The sequence below is a fragment of the Ranitomeya imitator genome, chromosome 2 (assembly GCF_032444005.1).
Source record: "Ranitomeya imitator isolate aRanImi1 chromosome 2, aRanImi1.pri, whole genome shotgun sequence".
In the NCBI taxonomy this organism is placed as follows: Eukaryota; Metazoa; Chordata; class Amphibia; order Anura; family Dendrobatidae; genus Ranitomeya; species Ranitomeya imitator.
The window spans coordinates 274313123-274338249 of NC_091283.1; the positions used below are offsets into that span (position 1 = coordinate 274313123).

Below are 25127 nucleotides of genomic sequence, written 5' to 3' on the forward strand. Positions count from 1 at the left end.
GTATATATACACTGCACAGTACCACTCCTCCTGTCCTGTATATACACTGCACAGTACCACTCCTCCTGTCCTGTATATACACAGTGCACAGTACCACTCCTCCTGTCCTGTATATATACACTGCACAGTACCACTCCTCCTGTCCTGTATATATACACTGCACAGCACCACTCCTCCTGTCCTGTATATATACACTGCACAGTACCACTCCTCCTGTCCTGTATATATACACTGCACAGTACCACTCCTCCTGTCCTGTATATACACACTGCACAGTACCACTCCTCCTGTCCTGTATATATACACTGCACAGTACCACTCCTCCTGTATATATACACTGCACAGTACCACTCCTCCTGTCCTGTATATATACACTGCACAGTACCACTCCTCCTGTCCTGTATATATACACTGCACAGTACCACTCCTCCTGTCCTGTATATATACACTGCACAGTACCACTCCTCCTGTCCTGTATATATACACTGCACAGTACCACTCCTCCTGTCCTGTATATATACACTGCACAGTACCACTCCTCCTGTATATATACACTGCACAGTACCACTCCTCCTGTCCTGTATATATACACTGCACAGTACCACTCCTCCTGTCCTGTATATATACACTGCACAGTACCACTCCTCCTGTCCGGTATATATACACTGCACCGTACCACTCCTCCTGTATATATACACTGCACAGTACCACTCCTCCTGTCCTGTATATATACACTGCACAGTACCACTCCTCCTGTCCTGTATATATACCCTGCACAGTACCACTCCTCCTGTCCTGTATATATACACTGCACAGTACCACTCCTCCTGTCCTGTATATATACACTGCACCGTACCACTCCTCCTGTATATATACACTGCACAGTACCACTCCTCCTGCCCTGTATATATACACTGCACAGTACCACTCCTCCTGTCCTGTATATATACACTGCACAGTACCACTCCTCCTGTCCTGTATATACACAGTGCACAGTACCACTCCTCCTGTCCTGTATATACACAGTGCACAGTACCACTCCTCCTGTCCTGTATATATACACTGCACAGTATCAATCCTCCTGTCCTGTATATATATATATATACACACTGCACAGTACCAATCCTCCTGTCCTGTATATATATACACACTGCACAGTACCACTCCTCCTGTATATATACACTGCACAGTACCACTCCTCCTGTCCTGTATATATACACTGCACAGCACAACTCCTCCTGTCCTGTATATATACACATGCATGTAAAGAAGCTGCGGAGACACCATCACGTGTTTCTCGACGCAAGCAGTGAATAGCCAGGCCTTTCCCCGGGAAGGAACAAACACGGGAAGGGCAGCATCCTACGAAGGAAAGCCACCTATGCCAAGCATGGTATCCATCCACAGACAGGGGCAAAAACCCCGAAACAGCTGTCTGTGGATGGATACCATGCTTGGCATAGGTGGCTTTCTTTCATAGGATGCTGCCCTTCCCGTGGTTGTTCCTTCCCGGGGAAAGGCCTGGCTATTCACTGCTTGCGTCGAGAAACACGTGATGGTGTCTCCGCAGCTTCTTTACATGCATCTGCATATTTCCCATAAGGGATGTGGGCAGTGTTCTGGAATCACTGCGTTGAGAAACACGTGATGGTGTCTCCGCGGTGTTGGATGTTTTGGTCTCCCCAAGGCCAATCATCTGTGCCTTTATAGACTGTATATATACACTGCACAGCACCACTCCTCCTGTCCTGTATATATACACTGCACAGTACCACTCCTCCTGTCCTGTATATATACACTGCACAGTACCACTCCTCCTGTCCTGTATATACACAGTGCACAGTACCACTCCTCCTGTCCTGTATATATACACTGCACAGTACCACTCCTCCTGTCCTGTATATATACACTGCACAGTACCGCTCCTCCTGTCCTGTATATATACACTGCACAGTACCACTCCTCCTGTCCTGTATATATACACTGCACAGTACCACTCCTCCTGTCCTGTATATACACTGCACAGTACCACTCCTCCTGTCCTGTATATATACACTGCACAGTACCGCTCCTCCTGTCCTGTATATATACACTGCACAGTACCAATCCTCCTGTCCTGTATATATACACTGCACTGTACCACTCCTCCTGTCCTGTATATATACACTGCACAGTACCCCTCCTCCTGTCCTGTATATATACACTGCACAGTACCACTCCTCCTGTCCTGTATATATACACTGCACAGTACCACTCCTCCTGTCCTGTATATATACACTGCACAGTACCACTCCCCCTGGCCTGTATACACTGCACAGTACCACTCTTCCTGTCCTGTATATATACACTGCACAGTACCACTCCTCCTGTCCTCTATATATACACTGCACAGTACCACTCCTCCTGTCCTGTATATATACACTGCACAGTACCACTCCTCCTGTCCTGTATATATACACTGCACAGTACCACTCCTCCTGTCCTGTATATATACACTGCACAGTACCACTCCCCCTGGCCTGTATACACTGCACAGTACCACTCTTCCTGTCCTGTATATATACACTGCACAGTACCACTCCTCCTGTCCTCTATATATACACTGCACAGTACCACTCCTCCTGTCCTGTATATATACACTGCACAGTACCACTCCTCCTGTCCTGTATATATACACTGCACAGTACCACTCCTCCTGTCCTGTATATATACACTGCACAGTACCACTCCTCCTGTCCTGTATATATACACTGCACAGTACCACTCCTCCTGTCCTGTATATATACACTGCACAGTACCAATCCTCCTGTCCTGTATATATACACTGCACAGTACCACTCCCCCTGGCCTGTATACACTGCACAGTACCAATCCTCCTGTCCTGTATATACACAGTGCACAGTACCACTCCTCCTGTCCTGTATATATACACTGCACAGTACCACTCCCCCTGGCCTGTATACACTGCACAGTACCACTCCTCCTGTCCTGTATATATACACTGCACAGTACCACTCCCCCTGGCCTGTATACACTGCACAGTACCAATCCTCCTGTCCTGTATATACACACTGCACAGTACCACTCCTCCTGTCCTGTATATATACACTGCACAGTACCACTCCTCCTGTCCTGTATATATACACTGCACAGTACCACTCCTCCTGTCCTGTATATATACACTGCACAGTACCACTCCTCCTGTCCTGTATATATACACTGCACAGTACCAATCCTCCTGTCCTGTATATATACACTGCACAGTACCACTCCTCCTGTCCTGTATATATACACTGCACAGTACCCCTCCTCCTGTCCTGTATATATACACTGCACAGTACCACTCCTCCTGTCCTGTATATATACACTGCACAGTACCACTCCCCCTGGCCTGTATACACTGCACAGTACCAATCCTCCTGTCCTGTATATACACACTGCACAGTACCACTCCTCCTGTCCTCTATATATACACTGCACAGTACCACTCCTCCTGTCCTGTATATATACACTGCACAGTACCGCTCCTCCTGTCCTGTATATATACACTGCACCGTACCACTCCTCCTGTCCTGTATATATACACTGCACAGTACCAATCCTCCTGTCCTGTATATATACACTGCACAGTACCACTCCTCCTGTCCTGTATATATACACTGCACAGTACCCCTCCTCCTGTCCTGTATATATACACTGCACAGTACCACTCCTCCTGTCCTGTATATATACACTGCACAGTACCACTCCCCCTGGCCTGTATACACTGCACAGTACCACTCCTCCTGTATATACACTGCACAGTACCCCTCCTCCTGTCCTGTATATATACACTGCACAGTACCGCTCCTCCTGTCCTGTATATATACACTGCACAGTACCGCTCCTCCTGTCCTGTATATATACACTGCACAGTACCACTCCTCCTGTATATATACACTGCACAGTACCACTCCTCCTGTCCTGTATATATACACAGTGCACAGTACCACTCCTCCTGTCCTGTATATATACACTGCACAGTACCGCTCCTCCTGTCCTGTATATATACACTGCACAGTACCACTCCTCCTGTATATATACACTGCACAGTACCACTCCTCCTGTATATATACACTGCACAGTACCACTCCTCCTGTCCTGTATATATACACTGCACAGTACAGCTCCTCCTGTCCTGTATATATACACTGCACAGTACCACTCCTCCTGTCCTGTATATATACACTGCACAGTACCACTCCTCCTGTCCTGTATATATACACTGCACAGTACCCCTCCTCCTGTCCTGTATATATACACTGCACAGTACCACTCCTTCTGTCCTGTATATATACACTGCACAGTACCACTCCTCCTGTCCTGTATATATACACTGCACAGCACCACTCCTCCTATCCTGTATATATACACAGTGCACAGTACCACTCCTTCTGTCCTGTATATATACACAGTGCACAGTACCGCTCCTCCTGTCCTGTATATATACACTGCACAGTACCACTCCTCCTGTATATATACACTGCACAGTACCACTCCTCCTGTCCTGTATATATACACTGCACAGTACAGCTCCTCCTGTCCTGTATATATACACTGCACAGTACCACTCCTCCTGTCCTGTATATATACACTGCACAGTACCACTCCTCCTGTCCTGTATATATACACTGCACAGTACCACTCCTCCTGTCCTGTATATATACACTGCACAGTACCCCTCCTCCTGTCCTGTATATATACACTGCACAGTACCACTCCTTCTGTCCTGTATATATACACTGCACAATACCACTCCTCCTGTCCTGTATATATACACTGCACAGCACCACTCCTCCTATCCTGTATATATACACAGTGCACAGTACCACTCCTCCTGTCCTGTATATATACACTGCACAGTACCCTCCTCCTGTATATATACACTGCACAGTACCGCTCCTCTTGTCCTTTATACACTGCACAGTACCACTCCTCCTGTCCCGTATATATACACTGGACAGTACCACTCCTCCTGTCCTGTATATACACACTGCACAGTACCACTCCTCCTGTCCTGTATATATACACTGGACAGTACCACTCCTCCTGTCCTGTATATATACACTGCACAGTACCACTCCTCCTGTCCTGTATATATACACTGCACAGTACCGCTCCTCTTGTCCTTTATACACTGCACAGTACCGCTCCTCTTGTCCTTTATACACTGCACAGTACCACTCCTCCTGTCCTGTATATATACACTGGACAGTACCACTCCTCCTGTCCTGTATATACACACTGCACAGTACCACTCCTCCTGTCCCGTATATATACACTGGACAGTACCACTCCTCCTGTCCTGTATATATACACTGCACAGTACCACTCCTCCTGTCCTGTATATATACACTGCACAGTACCGCTCCTCTTGTCCTTTATACACTGCACAGTACCGCTCCTCTTGTCCTTTATACACTGCACAGTACCACTCCTCCTGTCCTGTATATATACACTGCACAGTACCACTCCTCCTGTCCTGTATATATACACTGAACAGTACCACTCCTGTATATATACTGTAGGGATTAGCTCAGGTGAGCAATGGCAGGGCCGCAATAATGAGGCAACACATAGGCTTGCAGTCCAAACTTCAGTGGTTTATTGGCACTTTAAACAGTCCGTGACAAAAAGTAAGAGAGAAACCAAACATACTCCAGCTTGGAGAACCACTGGCCTCAGACTCACCCTTATACGGGACGGGCTTAACTAAGCGGCTGCCAGGTCAGCGGCCTCCGCCAGGTGCCATTCCCAGGGCTGCTAACAGTCGTGTCACCAACCTTTGTGACATGTGTGAGAGAGAAGACAGTTCAGGCTCCTTCCAGCCTAGTTCCATCCCCAGAATAACATGTGCCAAACAAAAGAAACTCCATTACATAGTCTACAGCTACACCCATACCTCCCAACCGTCCCGGATCCAGCGGGACTGTCCTGATTTTGACAGTCAGTCCCGCGATCCCGGGCGGGACATTAATTGTCCCGCACTGGTTGGGAGGTATGTGAATCACCCGGTCGGTCAGCTGAGAGCTCCCTGCACCCGGCCAGCACAGTAGCACATAATGGCTGCTCTGTGCACAGGACCTGTGATGAGGTCACAGGATGGGAGGAGTCAGGGGTCACATGATCGGATTCGGGAGGAGGACCTCCGTGTACAAGACTTTGCTGGTTGCCATGGCGCCGGAGGAGGGTAAGGCAGTGTATGTGTGAGGTCAGGAGGTGTTTACAGGGTGGATGTAGCAGAGCCGTGTGTGTACGAGGTGTATGGAGCTGAGCCGTGTGCATGAGGTGTACGGAGCCGTGTGCATGAGGTGTACGGAGCGCAGCCGAGTGTGTACGAGGTGTACGGAGCCATGTGTACGAGGTGTACGGAGCCGTGTGCATGAGGTGTACGGAGCGCAGCCGCGTGTGTACGAGGTGTACGGAGCCGTGTGCATGAGGTGTACGGAGCGCAGCCGCGTGTGTACGAGGTGTACGGAGCCGTGTGCATGAGGTGTACGGAGCGCAGCCGCGTGTGTACGAGGTGTACGGAGCCGTGTGCATGAGGTGTACGGAGCGGAGCCGCGTGTGTACGAGGTGTACGGAGCAGAGCAGCATGTGAAAGGTGTACGGAGCGGAGCCGTGTGTGTAAGAGGTGTATGGAGCGGAGCCGTGTGTGTAAGGGGTGTACAGAGCACAGCCGCGTGTGTACGAGGTGTACGGAGCACAGCCGCGTGTGTACGAGGTGTACGGAGCACAGCTGCGTGTGTACGAGGTGTGCGGAGCGGAGCAGCGTGTGAAAGGTGTACGGAGCGGAGTCGTGTGTAAGAGGTGTACGGAGCCATGTGTACGAGGTGTATGGAGCACAGCCGCGTGTGTACAAGGTGTACGGAGCGGAGCAGCATGTGAAAGGTGTACGGAGCGGAGTCGTGTGTACGAGGTGTACGGAGCACAGCCGCGTGTGTACGAGGTGTACGGAGCGCAGCCGTGTGTGTGCGAGGTGTACGGAGCGGAGCAGCGTGTAAAAGGTGTATGGAGCGGAGCCGTGTAAGGGGTGTACAGAGCACAGCCGCGTGTGTACGAGGTGTACGGAGCACAGCCGCGTGTGTACGAGGTGTACGGAGCACAGCTGCGTGTGTACGAGGTGTGCGGAGCGGAGCAGCGTGTGAAAGGTGTACGGAGCGGAGTCGTGTGTAAGAGGTGTACGGAGCCATGTGTACGAGGTGTATGGAGCACAGCCGCGTGTGTACAAGGTGTACGGAGCGGAGCAGCATGTGAAAGGTGTACGGAGCGGAGTCGTGTGTACGAGGTGTACGGAGCACAGCCGCGTGTGTACGAGGTGTACGGAGCGCAGCCGTGTGTGTGCGAAGTGTACGGAGCGGAGCAGCGTGTGAAAGGTGTATGGAGCGGAGCCGTGTAAGGGGTGTACAGAGCACAGCCGCGTGTGTACGAGGTGTACGGAGCACAGCCGCGTGTGTACGAGGTGTACGGATCGCAGCCGCGTGTGTGCGAGGTGTACGGAGCGGAGCAGCGTGTGAAAGGTTTACGGAGCACAGCCGCGTGTGTAGGAGGTGTACGGAGCACAGCTGCGTGTAGGAGGTGTACGGAGCACAGCCGCATGTGTACGAGGTGTGCGGAGCAGCGTGTGAAAGGTGTACGGAGCGGAGTCGTGTGTACGAGGTGTACGGAGCCATGTGTATGAGCTGTACGGAGCACAGCCGCGTGTGAAAGGTGTACGGAGCGGAGTCGTGTGTACGAGGTGTACGGAGCACAGCCGCGTGTGTTACGAGGTGTACGGAGCACAGCCGCGTGTGTACGAGGTGTACGGAGCACAGCCGCATGTGTACGAGGTGTGCGGAGCGGAGCAGCGTGTGAAAGGTGTACGGAGCGGAGTCGTGTGTAAGAGGTGTACGGAGCCATGTGTACGAGGTGTACGGAGCACAGCCGCGTGTGTACAAGGTGTACGGAGCGGAGCAGCATGTGAAAGGTGTACGGAGCGGAGTCGTGTGTACGAGGTGTACGGAGCACAGCCGCGTGTGTACAAGGTGTACGGAGCGGAGTCATGTGTAAGAGGTGTTCAGATGAGAGCAGAGTGTGAAAGGTGTATGGAGTGGAGCCACGTGTGTACGAGGTGTACAGAGCAGAGCCACGTGTGTACGAGGTGTGCGGAGCAGAGCCATGTGTGTGCAAGGTATACGGAGCGGAGCAGTGTGTGCAATGTGTATAGAGCGGAGCCGTGTGTGTACGAGATGTATGGAGAGGAGCCGTATGTGTATGAGGTGTACGCAGCGGAGCCGTGTGTGTGCAAGGTATACGGAGCGGAGCAGCTTCTGCAATGTGTATGGAGCGGAGCGGTGTGTGTATGAGGTGTACATAGTGCCGTGTGTACGAGATATATGGAGCGGAGCCGTATGTGAATGAGGTGTATGGAGCGGAGCCGTGTGTGTATGAGGTGTATGGAGCGGAGCTTAATGTGTACGAGGTGAACGGAACGGAGCCGTGTGTGTTTGAGATGTATGGAGTGGAGCCGTGTGTATGGAGCGGAGCCGTGTATGCAAAGTGTACGGAGCGCAGCCGCGTGTGTAGGAGTAGCTATGTGTGGCCATTATACGGTACGAAGTATCATGTGCGGCCAATATACAGTATGGAGCATCATGTGCGATCATTATGCAGTATGGAGCATCATGTGTGGCCATTATACAGTATGGAGCATCATGTGTGGCCATTATACAGTATTGAGCATCATGTGGGGCCATTATACAGTATGGAGCATTATGTGCGGTCATTATACAGTATGGAGCATCATGTGGGGCCATTATACAGTATAGAGCATCATGTGGGGCCATTATACAGTATGGAGCATCATGGGCCATTATACAGTATGGAGCATCATGTGGGGCCATTATACAGTATGGAGCATCATGTGGGGCCATTATACAGTATTGCGCATCATGTGGGGCCATTATACAGTATGGAGCATCATGTGTGGCCATTATACAGTATGGAGCATCATGTGGGGCCATTATACAGTATTGCGCATCATGTGGGGCCATTATACAGTATGGAGCATCATGTGTGGCCATTATACAGTATGGAGCATCATGTGTGGCTATTATACAGTATGGAGCATCATGTGTGGCTGTTATACAGTATGGAGCATCATGTGTGGCCGTTATACAGTATGGAGCATCATGTGTGGCCGTTATACAGTATGGAGCATCATGTGTGGCTATTATACAGTATGGAGCATCATGTGTGGCCGTTATACAGTATGTAGCATCATGTGTGGCCGTTATACAGTATGTAGCATCATGTGTGGCCGTTATACAGTATGTAGCATCATTTGTGGCCGTTATACAGTATGGAGCATCATGTGGGGCCATTATACAGTATGGAGCATCATGTGTGGCCATTATACAGTATGGAGCATCATGTGTGGCTATTATACAGTATGGAGCATCATGTGTGGCCGTTATACAGTATGGAGCATCATGTGTGGCTATTATACAGTATGGAGCATCATGTGTGGCCGTTATACAGTATGGAGCATCATGTGGGGCCATTATACAGTATTGAGCATCATGTGGGGTCATTATACAGTATTGAGCATCATGTGCGGCAATTATACAGTATGGAGCATTATGTGTGGCCGTTATACAGTATTGAGCATCATGTGGGGTCGTTATACAGTATTGAGCATCATGTGCGGCCATTATACAGTATGGAGCATCATGTGTGGCCATTATACAGTATGGAGCATCATGTGTGGCCATTATACAGTATGGAGCATCATGTGCGGCCATTATACAGTATGAAGCATCATGTGTGGCCATTATACAGTATTGAGCATCATGTGTGGCCATTATACAGTATGAAGCATCATGTGTTGCCATTATACAGTATTGAGCATCATGTGTGGCCATTATACAGTATGGAGCACTGTGGCCATATTTTTTTATTTATAATTATTCTTTATGAACAGTGTGATCAGCAGTGCTAAATGGGTGTGGTTGAGACATGGATGTGGGTGTGACTAGTGAATGGGTGTGGTCAGAGGCGTGGCCTAAAATTTGCTGCGGCGCGCAACGCGTGCCGCTAACTTTGTCCCTCTTTCCCAGCTTCAAAAGTTGGGAGGTATGGCTACACCCACAGGTGAGGTATCCATCACATGGGCTGATCACATGATCGTGACATCACTGCAGGTCCTCAACCTTAGGGAAATAACATGCCAAAACTTATCCTGCTGGGAGAAACATATCTTCCGTCCAGCACTACACCTTTTAGTGCACCACAATACACTGCACAGTACCACTCCTCCTGTCCTGTATATATACACTGCACAGTACCACTCCTCCTGTCCTGTATATATACACTGCACAGCACCACTCCTCCTCTCCTGTATATATACACTGCACAGTACCGCTCCTCCTGTCCTGTATATATACACTGCACAGTACCGCTCCTCCTCTCCTGTATATATACACTGCACAGTACCACTCCTCCTGTCCTGTATATATACACTGCACAGTACCACTCCTCCTGTCCTGTATATATACACTGCACAGCACCACTCCTCCTCTCCTGTATATATACACTGCACAGTACCACTCCTCCTGTCCTGTATATATACACTGCACAGTACCGCTCCTCCTCTCCTGTATATATACACTGCACAGTACCACTACTCCTGTCCTGTATATATACACTGCACAGTACCGCTCCTCCTCTCCTGTATATATACACTGCACAGTACCACTCCTCCTGTATATATACACTGCACAGTACCACTCCTCCTGTCCTGTATATATACACTGCACAGTACCACTCCTCCTGCCCTGTATATATACACTGCACAGTACCACTCCTCCTGTATATATACACTGCACAGTACCACTCCTCCTGTCCTGTATATATACACTGCACAGTACCGCTCCTCCTGTCCTGTATATATACACTGCACAGTACCGCTCCTCCTGTCCTGTATATATACACTGCACAGTACCGCTCCTCCTGTCCTGTATATATGCACTGCACAGTACCACTCCTCCTGTCCTGTATATATACACTGCACAGTACCACTCCTCCTGTCCTGTATATATACACTGCACAGTACCACTCCTCCTGTATATATACACTGCACAGTACCACTCCTCCTGTATATATACATTGCACAGTACCTCTCCTCCTGTCCTGTATATATACACTGCACAGTACCACTCCTCCTGTATATATACACTGCACAGTACCACTCCTCCTGTATATACACACTGCACAGTACCACTCCCCGTTCTGTATATATACACTGCACAGTACCGCTCCTCCTGTCCTGTATATATACACTACACAGTACCACTCCTCCTGTCCTGTATATATACACTGCACAGTACTACTCCACCTGTCCTGTATATATATACTGCACAGTACCACTACTCCTGTCCTGTATATATACACTGCACAGTACTACTCCACCTGTCCTGTATATATATACTGCACAGTACCACTACTCCTGTCCTGTATATATACACTGCACAGTACCGCTCCTCCTGTCCTGTATATATACACTTCACAGTACCACTCCTCCTGTCCTCTATATATATATATATATACACTGCACATTACCCCTCCTCCTGTCCTGTATATATACACTGCACAGTACCGCTCCTCCTGTCCTGTATATATACACTGCACAGTACCGCTCCTCCTGTCCTGTATATATACACTGCACAGTACCACTCCTCCTGTCCTGTATATATACACTGCACAGTACCGCTCCTCCTGTCCTGTATATATACACTGCACAGTACCAATCCTCCTGTCCTGTATATATACACTGCACTGTACCGCTCCTCCTGTCCTGTATATATACACTGCACAGTACCCCTCCTCCTGTCCTGTATATATACACTGCACAGTACCACTCCTCCTGTCATGTATATATACACTGCACAGTACCACTCCCCGTCCTGTATACACTGCACAGTACCACTCCTCCTGTATATACACTGCACAGTACCACTCCACCTGTCCTGTATATATACACTGCACAGTACCTCTCCTCCTCTCCCGTATATATACACTGCACAGTACCATTCCTCCTGTTCTGTATATACACACTGCACAGTACCACTCCTCCTGTCCTGTATATATACACTGCACAGTACCACTCCTCCTGTCCTGTATATATACACTGCACAGTACCACTCCTCCTGTCCTGTATATATACACTGCACAGTACCACTCCTCCTGTCCTGTATATATACACTGCACAGTACCACTTCACCTGTCCTGTATATATACACTGCACAGTACCACTCCTCTTGTCCTTTATACACTGCACAGTACCATTTATTTGGTTCTAGATGCTGGAATTCTCAATATACTATTATAATAAATTCTACTTGTCTTGCACGATACTGTAGACAGAATCATTTTTATTCATTTGCAAAGTTTAGTTTTCTGAAACATAATTCCAAATCCCCTGCGATATTCCTGTAGCAACCTCAGGATGGAGATTTAGAGCTTGCTGCACATATTTCAACAGGGAACTCAATGTTAACGGTGTTGCCCATCCATTGGTGGCTGTAGCCCACCAACATTTTATCATAGTACTCTATATCTAGTCTGGAAGTACGGAGTTGTGGATCACAAAAACTCCTATTACTAAAAAACAAACAAACCATACAGTGCTATAAAATTATAAATCCAGAAAATCTAAAAAAAAACCTTAATGATAAAAAGGTTGAGCTTAGAGGAACAGTAGAGAACTTTGGCTTCTTTCGGCTGTACATGGGTCGATTGGATGTGAAGTCAACTTCAAATCCAGGAGCTCAGTTCCAAGATTGCATAGAACCTGTGAACAGGTGTGAACCAAGGCTTAATTCTGGAGATCCCCTCAAAGAGGATTGTCCAGCACCACTCCAGCCATCTGAGGTGGCCGCTGTATCTTTATACTTGACAAGGTTCACGCATGACCTCCAATTTACCTTTATGAACCCGTCCTTTTCATGATGTAACAACATCGTCACCGCTCACCTCCAGATTCGTAACTGAGACCACCGCTTTAAGTCCATGAGTCTCCCTCTTCTATCAAGTCCCTCTTCGTTCGGTCAATCGCTGAATTAAATATTTTCCAACCCGAGAAAGGAGGATAATTTGGGGGTTTCGATAATTACTGTGAATTTTGTAGTAGCTCTCCTGTCATGATGAGGTTTACTCTAGCTCCGGAGTCTTAACCAGGATTGGTTCCACACACAGAAGACAACATGGAGGGGCTCAGTAAAGGTGGTCTTGAAGGTGTGTAGATGTTGTAATGGGTGACAAAGCTCATAGAACGATAAACGTCCGGCCTCATAATCCAGGTAAATTCTGATTCTTTCGGCAGAACTCTGTTTTGTCAAGAAGACGACTTTTCCACCATGACTCACGGAATACCGATTGTATTCTCTCTTTAAAGCCCATGATTTGCGGTTAGCCCCCACAAAGGACTTTGGCCCATTTCTCTCCATACTGGGATAACACATCCCTATCATCCAGTAATTTGTCCCACTGGTTTTCACCTCCCAGTATTCCCGACCTGAAAAACTCATGGTGCTTAACACCTGGGGATGGGTGGTAAATCTCTTAGGGTGCTCATAAAGATTTTGATTGTTCTCAGTTCTGGAGGCCGATTTGAAGTCACCTGATAAGGAAACATTATTAGAAGACGTTTGCGCGTCCAGTGTCAAACCAGTAGTCTCATGGCAGTAAAGGTCATTATTTATACTCCTCACTATATCCGATAGCGTAGTGTGTAACATCTCACAGATCAGACCTTCCTCAAAGTTTCCAACTGAATGGATATCTGGATAGTGGGCTGATGTGGTTAACTTGAAGCCATGGCCTAACAGGACCATCTTGGGGTTATAGTTTTTTTCATGAGACCCATTGTTGGTTCGGCGTGACCTAGAATGTACTTTTCTGGTAGGGGAAGGTGCCAAGTTTGCAACTGAATGGATATCTGTATTGGTACTTTCCTCATCTTTTGTATCTTCAGTCTGAAGATAGGAGGCACCTTCTTGTAAGACTGTTAATGGATCAGTGATATCGCAAATCTCCTTGATATTGCTCATTTCAGTGGACAGGTAATTCCTGTCTTCTTCTAGTTGGTGGATCTTATCAGAGAGTGATAATGACGCTTTCTCTTCTTGATGCGAGGTCTCACTTAGAACTTGGATTTGTAGCAGGTCGAGCTGATTTCGAATGTTTTGTATGATGTCCGTTTGTCTCTTTTTTATTTCAGCAGCTCTCTCTGGAAGTTTTGTCTTGCGGTCTTGTAGGATCTTGAGTTTGTCCTCAGCCTCATTTTTCATTTTAGCGAGGTTCTCCTGGATATCTTGTAGCTCTGTCTTCATGTTATATGCAGCATCAGGTAGGAGCTCCAACTCATGCCTTTTGTGATTTCCGACTAGTGAGCAAGACACGCAAATGCAGTCGTTGTCCTTGGAGCAGTAATACTTAAAGATTTCGTTGTGAATAGGACATTTTTTGATCTTTGGGGATGAGGTGGGATTGCATAAGATGTGCTCTGGGGCCTTGCTGTGGACTCTTAGGTGATTCTCACATAGAGACACTTCGCACAGTAGGCAGGACTTAATGGCAGCCACAGACGAATGAAAGCAGTAATCGCAGATGATCATCTCTTCCACCTCTTTCTGCTCTTGATTGGTAGACAACAAACGTTCTGCTATGCTGCTGAGAGTGACGTTCCCCTGTGGCGATGGCCTCTCACTAAATTTTTCATTGCAGTGAGGGCATTTATAGATCCGAGTGGAGTCCTGTTCCCCCAGCAGACGATCGACACACTCACGACAGAAGTTGTGTCCACATCTCAGCGAGACAGGGTCCTTAAAAATGGACTTACAGATGAAGCAGGTCAGCTCATCCTTCAGATCTACGGCTTCCATCGTTCTAGAAGGTGGAATGAATGAGGGCGTTCCTGGTTATATCAGGGAGTTTAGGCACAGTTCTGAACTTTGCTCTTACCAAGCCTTGTAAATCCAAAGAGTTATATTAGTCTTGATAGACAAGGTATGCGAGATATACTGTTCCTGTCAATAGGAAAAAGTTCAATCCTCCAACGCTGTTCACGAAATTACAAAAGTCAGCACATAAGGTGCTAGTGGGTTACGAAAGGTTGTTGATTGTAGGCTTGCAAGTGACTTCATTTTCTGAGGGGGAAAGAGCAGAACAGAATCATGGAATATTTACCTTATGGTTTGAGGCTCATCTGTCAGGCCACAATGCAAAATCTCACCCAAGTCACTTCAATCTTCAGGTGACATTAAAAATACTGGATCTTCTTATGTGGCAGAAGGGCCTTGACACCTTTATATGCTACCTCTGTAGCTCCTTTGCTTATGTGTCTAGTATTATTAAGAGTACTATACGTACCTATTCAACTGCTAATACGTGTACAGGAAAGACAACAATATATCGTCCCTACAAGAAGTAATCCATGCAGTTTTATAGCATTTAGGGATTTGCAATGTCGAAAGATCCTCCGACCATGTCCATAGACAGAGAGGAGCGTTGGCGCCCATGCAGATTTCAAATACCATTTTTGGATATCTTGCGGATCGCAGCGGATCTGAAAATTATCACCTAATGTCTGAATAGATGGTAATGATGCTTTACATGTTGGAAACATAACCCTCAAGGTGTCTGGAAATCAGAAGGGACAATACCCTCTATATATAGGACATACATTAACTGTTCATCCTGGACACAGAGGAAAAAAAGTCTTATATTAAGCCTTTGGCTTTATTATTTTTATCACTAGTCAAAGTTCAAACAGCTAAAGCTTTAGTTCTTTTATATTAGGCGTCACGTCCTCCTGGAAGACCTGGAGTTAGACAGTCACATCAGGGTACTGAATTGCAGGTCTTCTTCAGAGATGGTGTGAGTTGTGTCCCATACAAAATGGATTTGGTTACCTCTGGTGCTGAAGAGGTTAATGACCCTTTCTATGTCGGTCAGAAACATGCAACTCCATTTCAGCTGCTTCTGATCTGATCTGGTCATTACCTTCTTGTTCCTGCCAGTGAAAGATTCATCTTCCTGTGCTGTGTGCTAAAGCTACGTGGTTGGAGTAGAGTTGTTGTAGTAAAGGCCCCTTCACATTTAGCGACGCTGCAGCGATACCGACAACGATCCGGATCGCTGCAGCGTCGCTGTTTGGTCGCTGGAGAGCTGTCACACAGACCGCTCTCCAGCGACCAACGATGCCGGTAACCAGGGTAAACATCGGGTAACTAAGCGCAGGGCCGCGCTTAGTAACCCGATGTTTACCCTGGTTACCATGCTAAAAGTAAAAAAAAACAAACGCTACATACTTACCTACCGCTGTCTGTCCTCCAGCGCTGCGCTCTGCTTCTCTGCTCTCCTCCCGTACTGGCTGTGAGCCGGAAAGCAGAGCGGTGACGTCACCGCTCTGCTTTCCGGCTCACAGCCAGTACGGGAGGAGAGCAGAGCGCAGCGCTGGAGGACAGACAGCAGTAGGTAAGTATGTAGCGTTTGTTTTTTTTTTACTTTTAGCATGGTAACCAGGGTAAACATCGGGTTACTAAGCGCGGCCCTGCGCTTAGTTACCCGATGTTTACCCTGGTTACCAGTGAAGACATCGCTGGATCGGTGTCACACACGCCGATCCAGCGATGTCAGCAGGGAGTCCAGCGACGAAATAAAGTTCTGGACTTTATTCAGCGACCAACGATCTCCCAGCAGGGGCCTGATCGTTGGTCGCTGTCACACATAACGATTTCATTAACGATATCGTTGCTACGTCACAAATAGCAACGATATCGTTAACAATATCGTTATGTGTGAAGGTACCTTAATGCTCTGTGGTTTACTGTAGTATGTGTGCGTTTATCTCCTGGTCCCACTTAGTTTATTCCTCCCTATCCCTATCCTCCTCCTAGTGCTTTTGTATGACAGAGGTCTTCCGTTATCCCTGTTTTGTCTTCTTGTCTTGTTTACCTTACATTTCTGTCCCATGCCTAATGGATCGGGGAGAGGACAGATCAGGGTTTAACAGGAGCATAGTAAGGTCAGAGACTCGGACCTCTCTACCTTCAAGAGTACCCGTGGGACAGGGATCGTGAGGGTATGTGCACATGTCAGGATTTCTTCAGGATTTTTTGCGGATTTCCCCAATAAAAGCACTATAATACCGCATAAAAAATGCATACATTATGCATCCTATCATTTAGAATGCATTCCGCATTTTTTGTACAAATGTTGCGTTTTTTTCCGCAAATAAAACGCATTCCGGAAAAAGAAGCAACATGTTCATTATTTTTGCGGATTTTCCATGAAATTCGAGTGTCCGGAAAAAACGCATAAATTCCGCAAAAAATCAGCAAAAAAAAAAAAAGTACAAAAAACGCGCAAAAAAACGCATGCGGATTTCTGGCAGAAATGTCCAGATTTTGTCAGGAAAATTTCTGCAAGAAATCCTGACATGTGCACATACCCTCAGGCCATGTGCACACGTTCAGGTTTTTTCGCGCTAAAAACGCTATAAAAATTCATACATTATGCATTCTATCATTTAGAATGCATTCTGCATGTTTTGTTCACATGGATGCGTTTTTTTCCGTGAAAAAAAACGCATCGCGGTAAAAAAATGAGCATGTTCATTATTTTTGCAGATTTTCTGCGTTTTTCCCGCAATTCTATGCATTTGGGAAAAAACGCACAAAAAAACGCATCAAACGCGTCAAAATCGCGGTAAAAACGCATGCGGATTTCTGGCAGAAATGTCCGGTTTTTGTCAGGAAAATTTCTGCAAGAAATCCTGACGTGTGCACATACCCTCAGGGTCCCAGTTCCAGGGACAGTTTGAGGCCCCTCTTCCTTACCTAAGGGTACCGTCACACTATAACATTTCTATCGCTACGACGGTACGATTCGTGACGTTCCAGCGATATCGTTACGATATCGCTGTGTCTGACACGCAGCAGCGATCAGGGATCCTGCTGAGAATCGTACGTCGTAGCAGATCGTTTAGAACTTTCTTTCATCGCTGGATCTCCCGCTGTCATCGCTAGATCGGTGTGTGTGACACCGATCTAGCGATCTAGCGATGCGATCCAGCGATGCGTTCGCTTGTAACCAGGGTAAACATCGGGTAAATAAGCGCAGGACCGCGCTTAGTTACCCGATGTTTACCCTGGTTACAAGGGTTAAACTAAAAAAAAAACAAACAGCACATACTTACATCTGGTGTCCGTCACGTCCCTTGCCGTCTCTGCTTCCCGCACTATGACTGCCGGCCGTAAAGTGAAAGCAGAGCACAGCGGCTGTGCTTTCACTTTCATTTTACAGCCGGCAGTCACAGTGCGGGAAGCAGAGACGGCAAGGGACGTGACGGACACCAGATGTAAGTATGTGCTGTTTGTTTTTTTTTAGTTTAACCCTTGTAACCAGGGTAAACATCGGGTAACTAAGCGCGGTCCTGCGCTTAGTTACCCGATGTTTACCCTGGTTACCCGGGGACCTCGGCATCGTTGGTCGCTGGAGAGCTGTCTGTGTGACAGCTCCCCAGCGACCACACTACGATTTACCTACGATCACGGCCAGGTCATATCGCTGGTCGTGATCGTAGGTAAATCGTATAGTGTGACGGTACCCAAAGACTGTCACAGCATGACATTAGGGCTTCAAAGAACAATAGCATATTTGTAGAGTATAGGTCATCTTATCAGTACACTCCTTCAGACTCCAAGGTCAGTCTGACCTTGAGTTGAAAGTATTGGATCATAAAAGGCAGATAGTAAAAAAAAAATCTGTACATAAAAGTTACAAGTGGGAACTGTATAGTCCAAGACATTGAAAAAAAAATCTTTTGTCTTGGCTAACAAATCATGTCAATATCTGGCATATTTAGCGTAACATCAGTGTAATAAATGAAGAGGTAATGATTTGGCTGATTCCAAAAATTGTAGTCAAAGTTTTCCGTAGTTGTTTGAACCGTTTAAGAGGTTTTTCCAAGATGGACGTTTATCACCAATTTATAGGATAGGTAAATATTAGTGATGAGCGAATATACTCGTTACTCGAGATTTCCCGAGCACGCTCGAGGGGACTCCGAGTATTTTTTAGTGCTCGGAGATTTAGTTTTCATCGCCTCAGCTGAATGATTTACAGCTACTAGCCAGCTTGATTACATGTGGGGATTCCCTAGCAACCAGGCAACCCCCACATGTACTTATGCTGGCTAACAGATGTAAATCATTCAGCTGCGGCGATGAAAACTAAATCTCCGAGCACTAAAAAAAATATAGTTCTTACCGATAACGGTATTTCTCTGAGCCCATGACGGCACCACGGAGAGAGGGGATCCGCCCACCAAGGACAGGAAACCTACGGATAAAAAGGCGGTACCACTCTCCTGCATCAGTTGTTTACATAGATAACGATGGGAGACTACTAAGACATTTGTAAAATTTTAACTGTTTAGCAGAATAAGATACCGCGTGAATTTAAACTTATAATAGACTATGGCACTATTTCAATGTGTGCACCCATAAGTGAAGGGAGGGAATGTACGGGTGCCGTCATGGGCTCAGAGAAATACCGTTATCGGTAAGAACTATATTTTTCTCTGATCGCCCATGACGGCACCACGGAGAGAATTACATAGATAGTACATTCAGGGAGGGACCACCGCCTCCAGAACCCTTTTACCAAAAGTAAGGTCTGAAGAGGAGATTAAGTCCAATCTATAGTGCCTATAGAATGTGGATGGTGAGGACCAGGTAGCAGCTCTACATATCTGGTCTATGGAAGCTCCGGCCTTCTCCGCCCAGGAAGTCGCTACTGCCCTTGTTGAGTGAGCCTTAACCTCCCCGGGAACGGACATCCCACTTGCAGAGTATGATAGACTGATGGCGTCTGTGATCCATCTTGCTATGGTGGCTTTAGATGCTTTTTTCCCCTTCCGGGGACCCTGGAAACACACAAACAGAGAGGAATCCTCCCTACTCTCTCTAGTGACTTCTAGGTAATGTAAGAGACATCTCCTTACATCTAGTGTATGTAGTTTTTGTTCCTCCTTATTTTTAGGATTAGGACAGAAGGAGGGGAGAGATATCTCGAGACCTGTGAAATTTTGAAGCCACTTTCGGGAGATATGCTGGGTCTGTTTTTAGAACAACCCTATCCTCTAGAAATTGTGTGTGAGGGGGATTGGCTGAAAGGGCCTGTAAGTCGCTGACCCTACGGGCAGAAGTGAGGGCGACTAAAAGAGCTGTTTTGAGAGATAGCGTTTTTATTGTAGATTCATGTAATGGTTCAAATGGGGAACTAGTCAGGGCATTAAGGACCAAATTTAAGTCCCATTGAGGAACCACTTTTACTGGCAGAGGCCTAGATCTTCCTGCCGCCCTAATGAATCTAGAGACCCACCTATTTGAAGCTAAGTTAAAATTAAATAGGGCACCTAATGCTGCCACATGAACTTTTAGGGTACTGGTGGCTAAACCCATTTCCAATCCGTTTTGTAGGAACTCTAATATGGCATTAATGGGAATTTCTTTCCCTATTTTAGTACCTGAAAAGGACAGGAACTTTTTCCATATTTTGCCGTACTGTTTTGTTGTAACCGGCTTCCTACTTTTCAACAGAGTTGAGATTAACCCTGAAGAGAATCCTCTGCTTTCTAATATTTTCCTCTCAAGAGCCAGGCTGTCAAGTGTAAGTTCTTGACCTGCGGATGATAGATTGGGCCCTGTGACAACAGACCCTGGAGGTCTGGTAATACCCAAGGGTCGGATATTGACATCTTCCTCATCCATGAGAACCAAGGTCTCTTCGGCCAGAACGGGGCAATTAAGATGACCAGCGCCCCGTCCTCCCGAATCTTCCTCAGCACTGCTGGAATCAGAATGAGAGGAGGAAAGGCATAGACCAGATGGTGACCCCAAGAAATCAGGAAAGCATCCACAGCTACCGGGTTCCCCAGGGGAGATAGGGAGCAAAAGGCGGCTACTTTTTTGTTTAAATGGCTCGCGAAGAGATCTATTTTGGGAACACCCCATTTTTGCGTGATCTGGGTAAATATCTCTGGATTTAGTTCCCATTCCCCCTGTTTTAGGCTGGATCGACTGAGGAAGTCTGCCTTGTAATTGTCTATCCCTTTTATGTGTAGGCTTGTCAGGGATAAAAGGTTGTTTTCGGCTATTTGAAGGATCGAGTTGGCCACTTCCATTAGACTTTTGGAACGGGTTCCCCCCTGATGGTTTATGTAAGATACTACCACCTGATTGTCAGACATCACTCTTACATGGTGAGATTGAAGGACTCCCAAGAATTCCTGAAGGGCAAATTTTACTGCCAGGAGTTCCTTCATGTTGGAGGAATTGTTTGCAAGGGATGGAGACCAAATGCCCTGAGCTACTAGGTCGCCCAGATGAGCCCCCCACCCTGAGGGGCTTGCGTCCGTGGTTAGGACTTTTGATATCGGGATTACCCATGGGACTCCCTGGGAAAGATTTTCCTGCAATGTCCACCAAGTCAGAGAGAGATTGGTGCGAGGAGACAATGTTAACCGCCGGTCTAAATGCTCTCCTAGGAGGATTTGCTCTGACAGTAGCTGCCATTGGAGATCCCTCGAATGTAGTTGGGCCCACTGGACTGCCGGGATGCAAGAGGTCATAGAGCCTAACAGTGACATGCCCTGTCGGAGAGTTATAGAGGGGAGAGATTGTACTCTTGATGCTAAGCTTTTTATCTTTTGTAATTTGCTCTCTGGGAGCCGGCATTCCATTTTTCTGGAGTCTAGAGTGAGACCTAGGTACTCCTGAACCTGAGAAGGCACTAGTCTGGATTTCTCTAGGTTTATTAGCCAGCCCAGGTCTTTTAGAGAATGAATCACTAAATCTAGTTGATTCTTGCAATGTTGCGGGGAGGAGCCCATCACCAGGAAATCGTCCAGATATGGTACGATCAGGGTGTTTTTTTCCCTGAGGTGAGCCATTACCTCCGCGACCAGCTTTGTAAAGACCCTCGGGGCTATTGCTAGGCCAAATGGAAGGGCTGTGAACTGGAAGTGGCTTAGGACTCCCTTGATGTGGATTGCCATTCTGAGGAATCTTTGGTGCTCCTTGTGTATTGGGACATGATAATATGCGTCCTTCAGGTCCAGGACCACCATGAAGCACTGAGGAAAAAGCATTTTGATCGATGACTTTATCGTTTCCATTTTGAATGCTTGAACCTCTAAGTAATTGTTTAGATTCTTCAGATTGATAATGGTCCTGAAGGAACCATCTGGTTTCTTTCTCAGGAATAGAGGGGAATAGTACCCTTGTCCTCTTTCTTGGGGGGGGAACTTCTAGGAGTACTCCTTTTTTCACTAACCCCACAATCTCGTTTTCTAGTGTTAGCTGTTCTTCTGCCGAGGATCTGGTAGATGTTATCTTGAAAGAGGGACGAGGGTACTTCTTGAATGTTAACCTCAGTCCTGATTCTATAATGTTTAGGATCCATTGACTGGAGGTAATCATTTTCCAGGCTGGGAGAAAGAGAGATAATCTCCCCCCCACCTGGGGTGAACCTTCATTGTGGAGGTTTTTTGCTGTCATTGAGGTTTTTGTTGAAGATAAATCCTTTATTCTTATTTTTCTTATCTTCCCACTTCCCCTGGCCTCTCCCTGGGTTCTTACGGAAAAACCTCTTGTTCCGAAAGGGCTTCCGATAAGAGGGGAGACCCAGAGAGGGGAAGGATTTTTTCTTGTCCCCGGCTTTTTCCAAGATGTCATCTAGAGTCGACCCGAACAGGAACTCTCCTTCACAGGGGATGGTACAGAGTTTTGTTTTTGTTTGTAGGTCGCCCGGCCAATTCTTAAGCCAGAGGGCGCGCCTGGCCGCATTAGCAAACACTGCTGTTCTGGCGGATAGCCTGATGGAGTCGGCCGAGGCATCTGCTAGGAAAGCCGCAGCCCCCCTCATTACGGGTAATGTGTTCAGAATTGAGTCCCGGGAAGTTTTCCCCTTTAATTGACCCTCTAGTTGGTTCAGCCAGATCATCAGAGAGCGAGAAGTGCATGCTGCTGCAACTGCCGGCTTCAGGCCTCCTCCCGCTGCCTCCCAGGAGCCTTTGAGAAAGGCATCTGCCTTCTTGTCCATGGGGTCTTTTAGAACCCCCATGTCCTCAAACGGGAGGGCGAATTTCTTTGAGGCTTTAGCAATTGCTACATCTAATTTGGGGGCCTTTTCCCAAAAGGAGCACGATTCTTCCTCGAAGGGGTATTTCCTTTTTGGAGTTAAGAGGGTCTTCCTCATGGGCTTCTTCCATTCCTTCTTAATTAAGGCTGAAATTGCTTCGTTAAGCGGAAAAGCTCTCCTCTTTTTCTGTTCTAGGCCCCCAAACATGATGTCTTGTACTGTTTTTTTAGGATGGGAGTCTACCAACCCCATAGTACTTCTCACTGCCTTTATGAAGCCATCAGTATCCTCTAGAGGGAAACAGTTATGTCCCCCCGAGGAAGAAGTAGATGACGAAGATGAGTCGGAGGAGTCGGAGGACACTGAACTCTCACTATCACTTTCGGATTTTGAGACTGGAGATGGAGACCTATGCCTGGTCTTTCTCCTTTTTTTCCCACTTTTTAGTGACTTAAAAGTGTCCTCTACTTGCTCTTTAATTAGGCTCTTAAGATCTGATGCAAACCCTGGAAGGTTTTCAGATACAGTCTGCTAAATGCAAGTATTGCATAGTCTCTTATCCCATGTAGGTGGAAGATCCTCTCTACAGATGGCGCAACTTTTATGTTTAGTTTTAGCTACGCTTTTCCTCCCCTAAAAGAGACAAATAACACTCTTACTGTCTCTGACATTCACGAAGATCCACTTACCACCTCCAGGACCCATAAATACCGATTGGGGGTTCTCTGGCTTTTTCCCCGACGCCGTACTGGACTCATTACTGTGTTGAGACCTTTGGCGTTCTTTGCTGGTGTCCTGGTGCCCCTTCTGCTGTCGCCTTTTTTGCTGCTGCTGCTGCGGCGATACTGCAGGTGGAGGTGATTCGGGCAGAGGTGATGCCGGGTCGCTCATACTGCTGCTGGTCTGCGTGCCTTGAAACTCGGCTGAGTTGGCGCTCCTATTCCCCTTGAGGCTCCTGCCTACTACTGCAGAGCCACTGGGAGGATGAGGGTTCTTCTATTTGAATCCTCCCGCCGCTCCCCTGCACTTGCGCAGTAGCGACGGTCGTAGGAGGAGCGCCGAACGCCGGCGCCTGCGCAGTAATCCGAGCCACACACTGTTCAAAGGCGCTCTAGCGGTAATCCCGCCGGCGCCTGCGCAGACCGAACCGCCCGCCGGAAGTCCTACCGGCGCCTGCGCAGAGCGCACCAAGCGCCCGGCCAGAAGCCCCGCCGGCGCTTGCGCAGAGCGCACCAAGCGCCCGGCCGGAACTTCACCGGCGCCCACGCAAGCGCATCAAGCGCCCGGCCAGAAGCCCCTCCGGCGCCTGCGCAGAGCGCACCCAGCGCGCAGCCGGAAGCCCCGCCGGCGCCTGCGCATACCGGCGCACGACCTCAGAGCCTGTGTCCTCGCGAGACCAGCTGGATACCGGGCATGCGCAAAAGCGGCGCCCGGAAGCAGATATGGCGCTGCTGACCGGCACCCCCGGTCCTATGCAGCCCCTGAAGCGCGATTCCTGCACGCCCGATGGCGGTGCAGTGTGCAGACTGACGCTTGATTTAGGGAGGGTTCGTGCTGCACCTCCCGCAACCACAGAGGGACCCCCCTGGATGTTGCCGCTGCTGCATCTTACCTGGGGAGGTGACCGCGAGCTCCTTGTCACCTCCCCCGCACACCCTTTCGGCCCACTGGCTCCCAGCGGTGGCGCTTCGGGTCACCACCCTAGCCGAGGCAGAGGGACCCCAGCTGCCTGAATCGGACTGGTTGGCCCCGGAATTCCAACGACGAACTGGTAAGTCGGTAGGTCTCCCATCAAGGACAGGAAACCAACTGATGCAGGAGAGTAGTACCGCCTTTTTATCCGTAGGTTTCCTGTCCTTGGTGGGCGGATCCCCTCTCTCCGTGGTGCCGTCATGGGCGAT

The 25127-nt window shown here is 47.9% G+C and overlaps 1 protein-coding gene across 1 annotated transcript; it reads right to left on the reverse strand.

Moving 5' to 3' along the window:
* Window positions 1-12418: 12418 nt before the first annotated feature.
* LOC138663130 (E3 ubiquitin/ISG15 ligase TRIM25-like) lies at window positions 12419-14965 on the reverse strand. Its single transcript, XM_069749266.1, has one exon. It carries the CDS (start codon window positions 14958-14960, stop codon window positions 13233-13235), a length of 1728 nt encoding a protein of 575 aa, XP_069605367.1. The 5' UTR covers window positions 14961-14965; the 3' UTR covers window positions 12419-13232.
* Between the last annotated feature and the right edge of the window lie 10162 nt (window positions 14966-25127).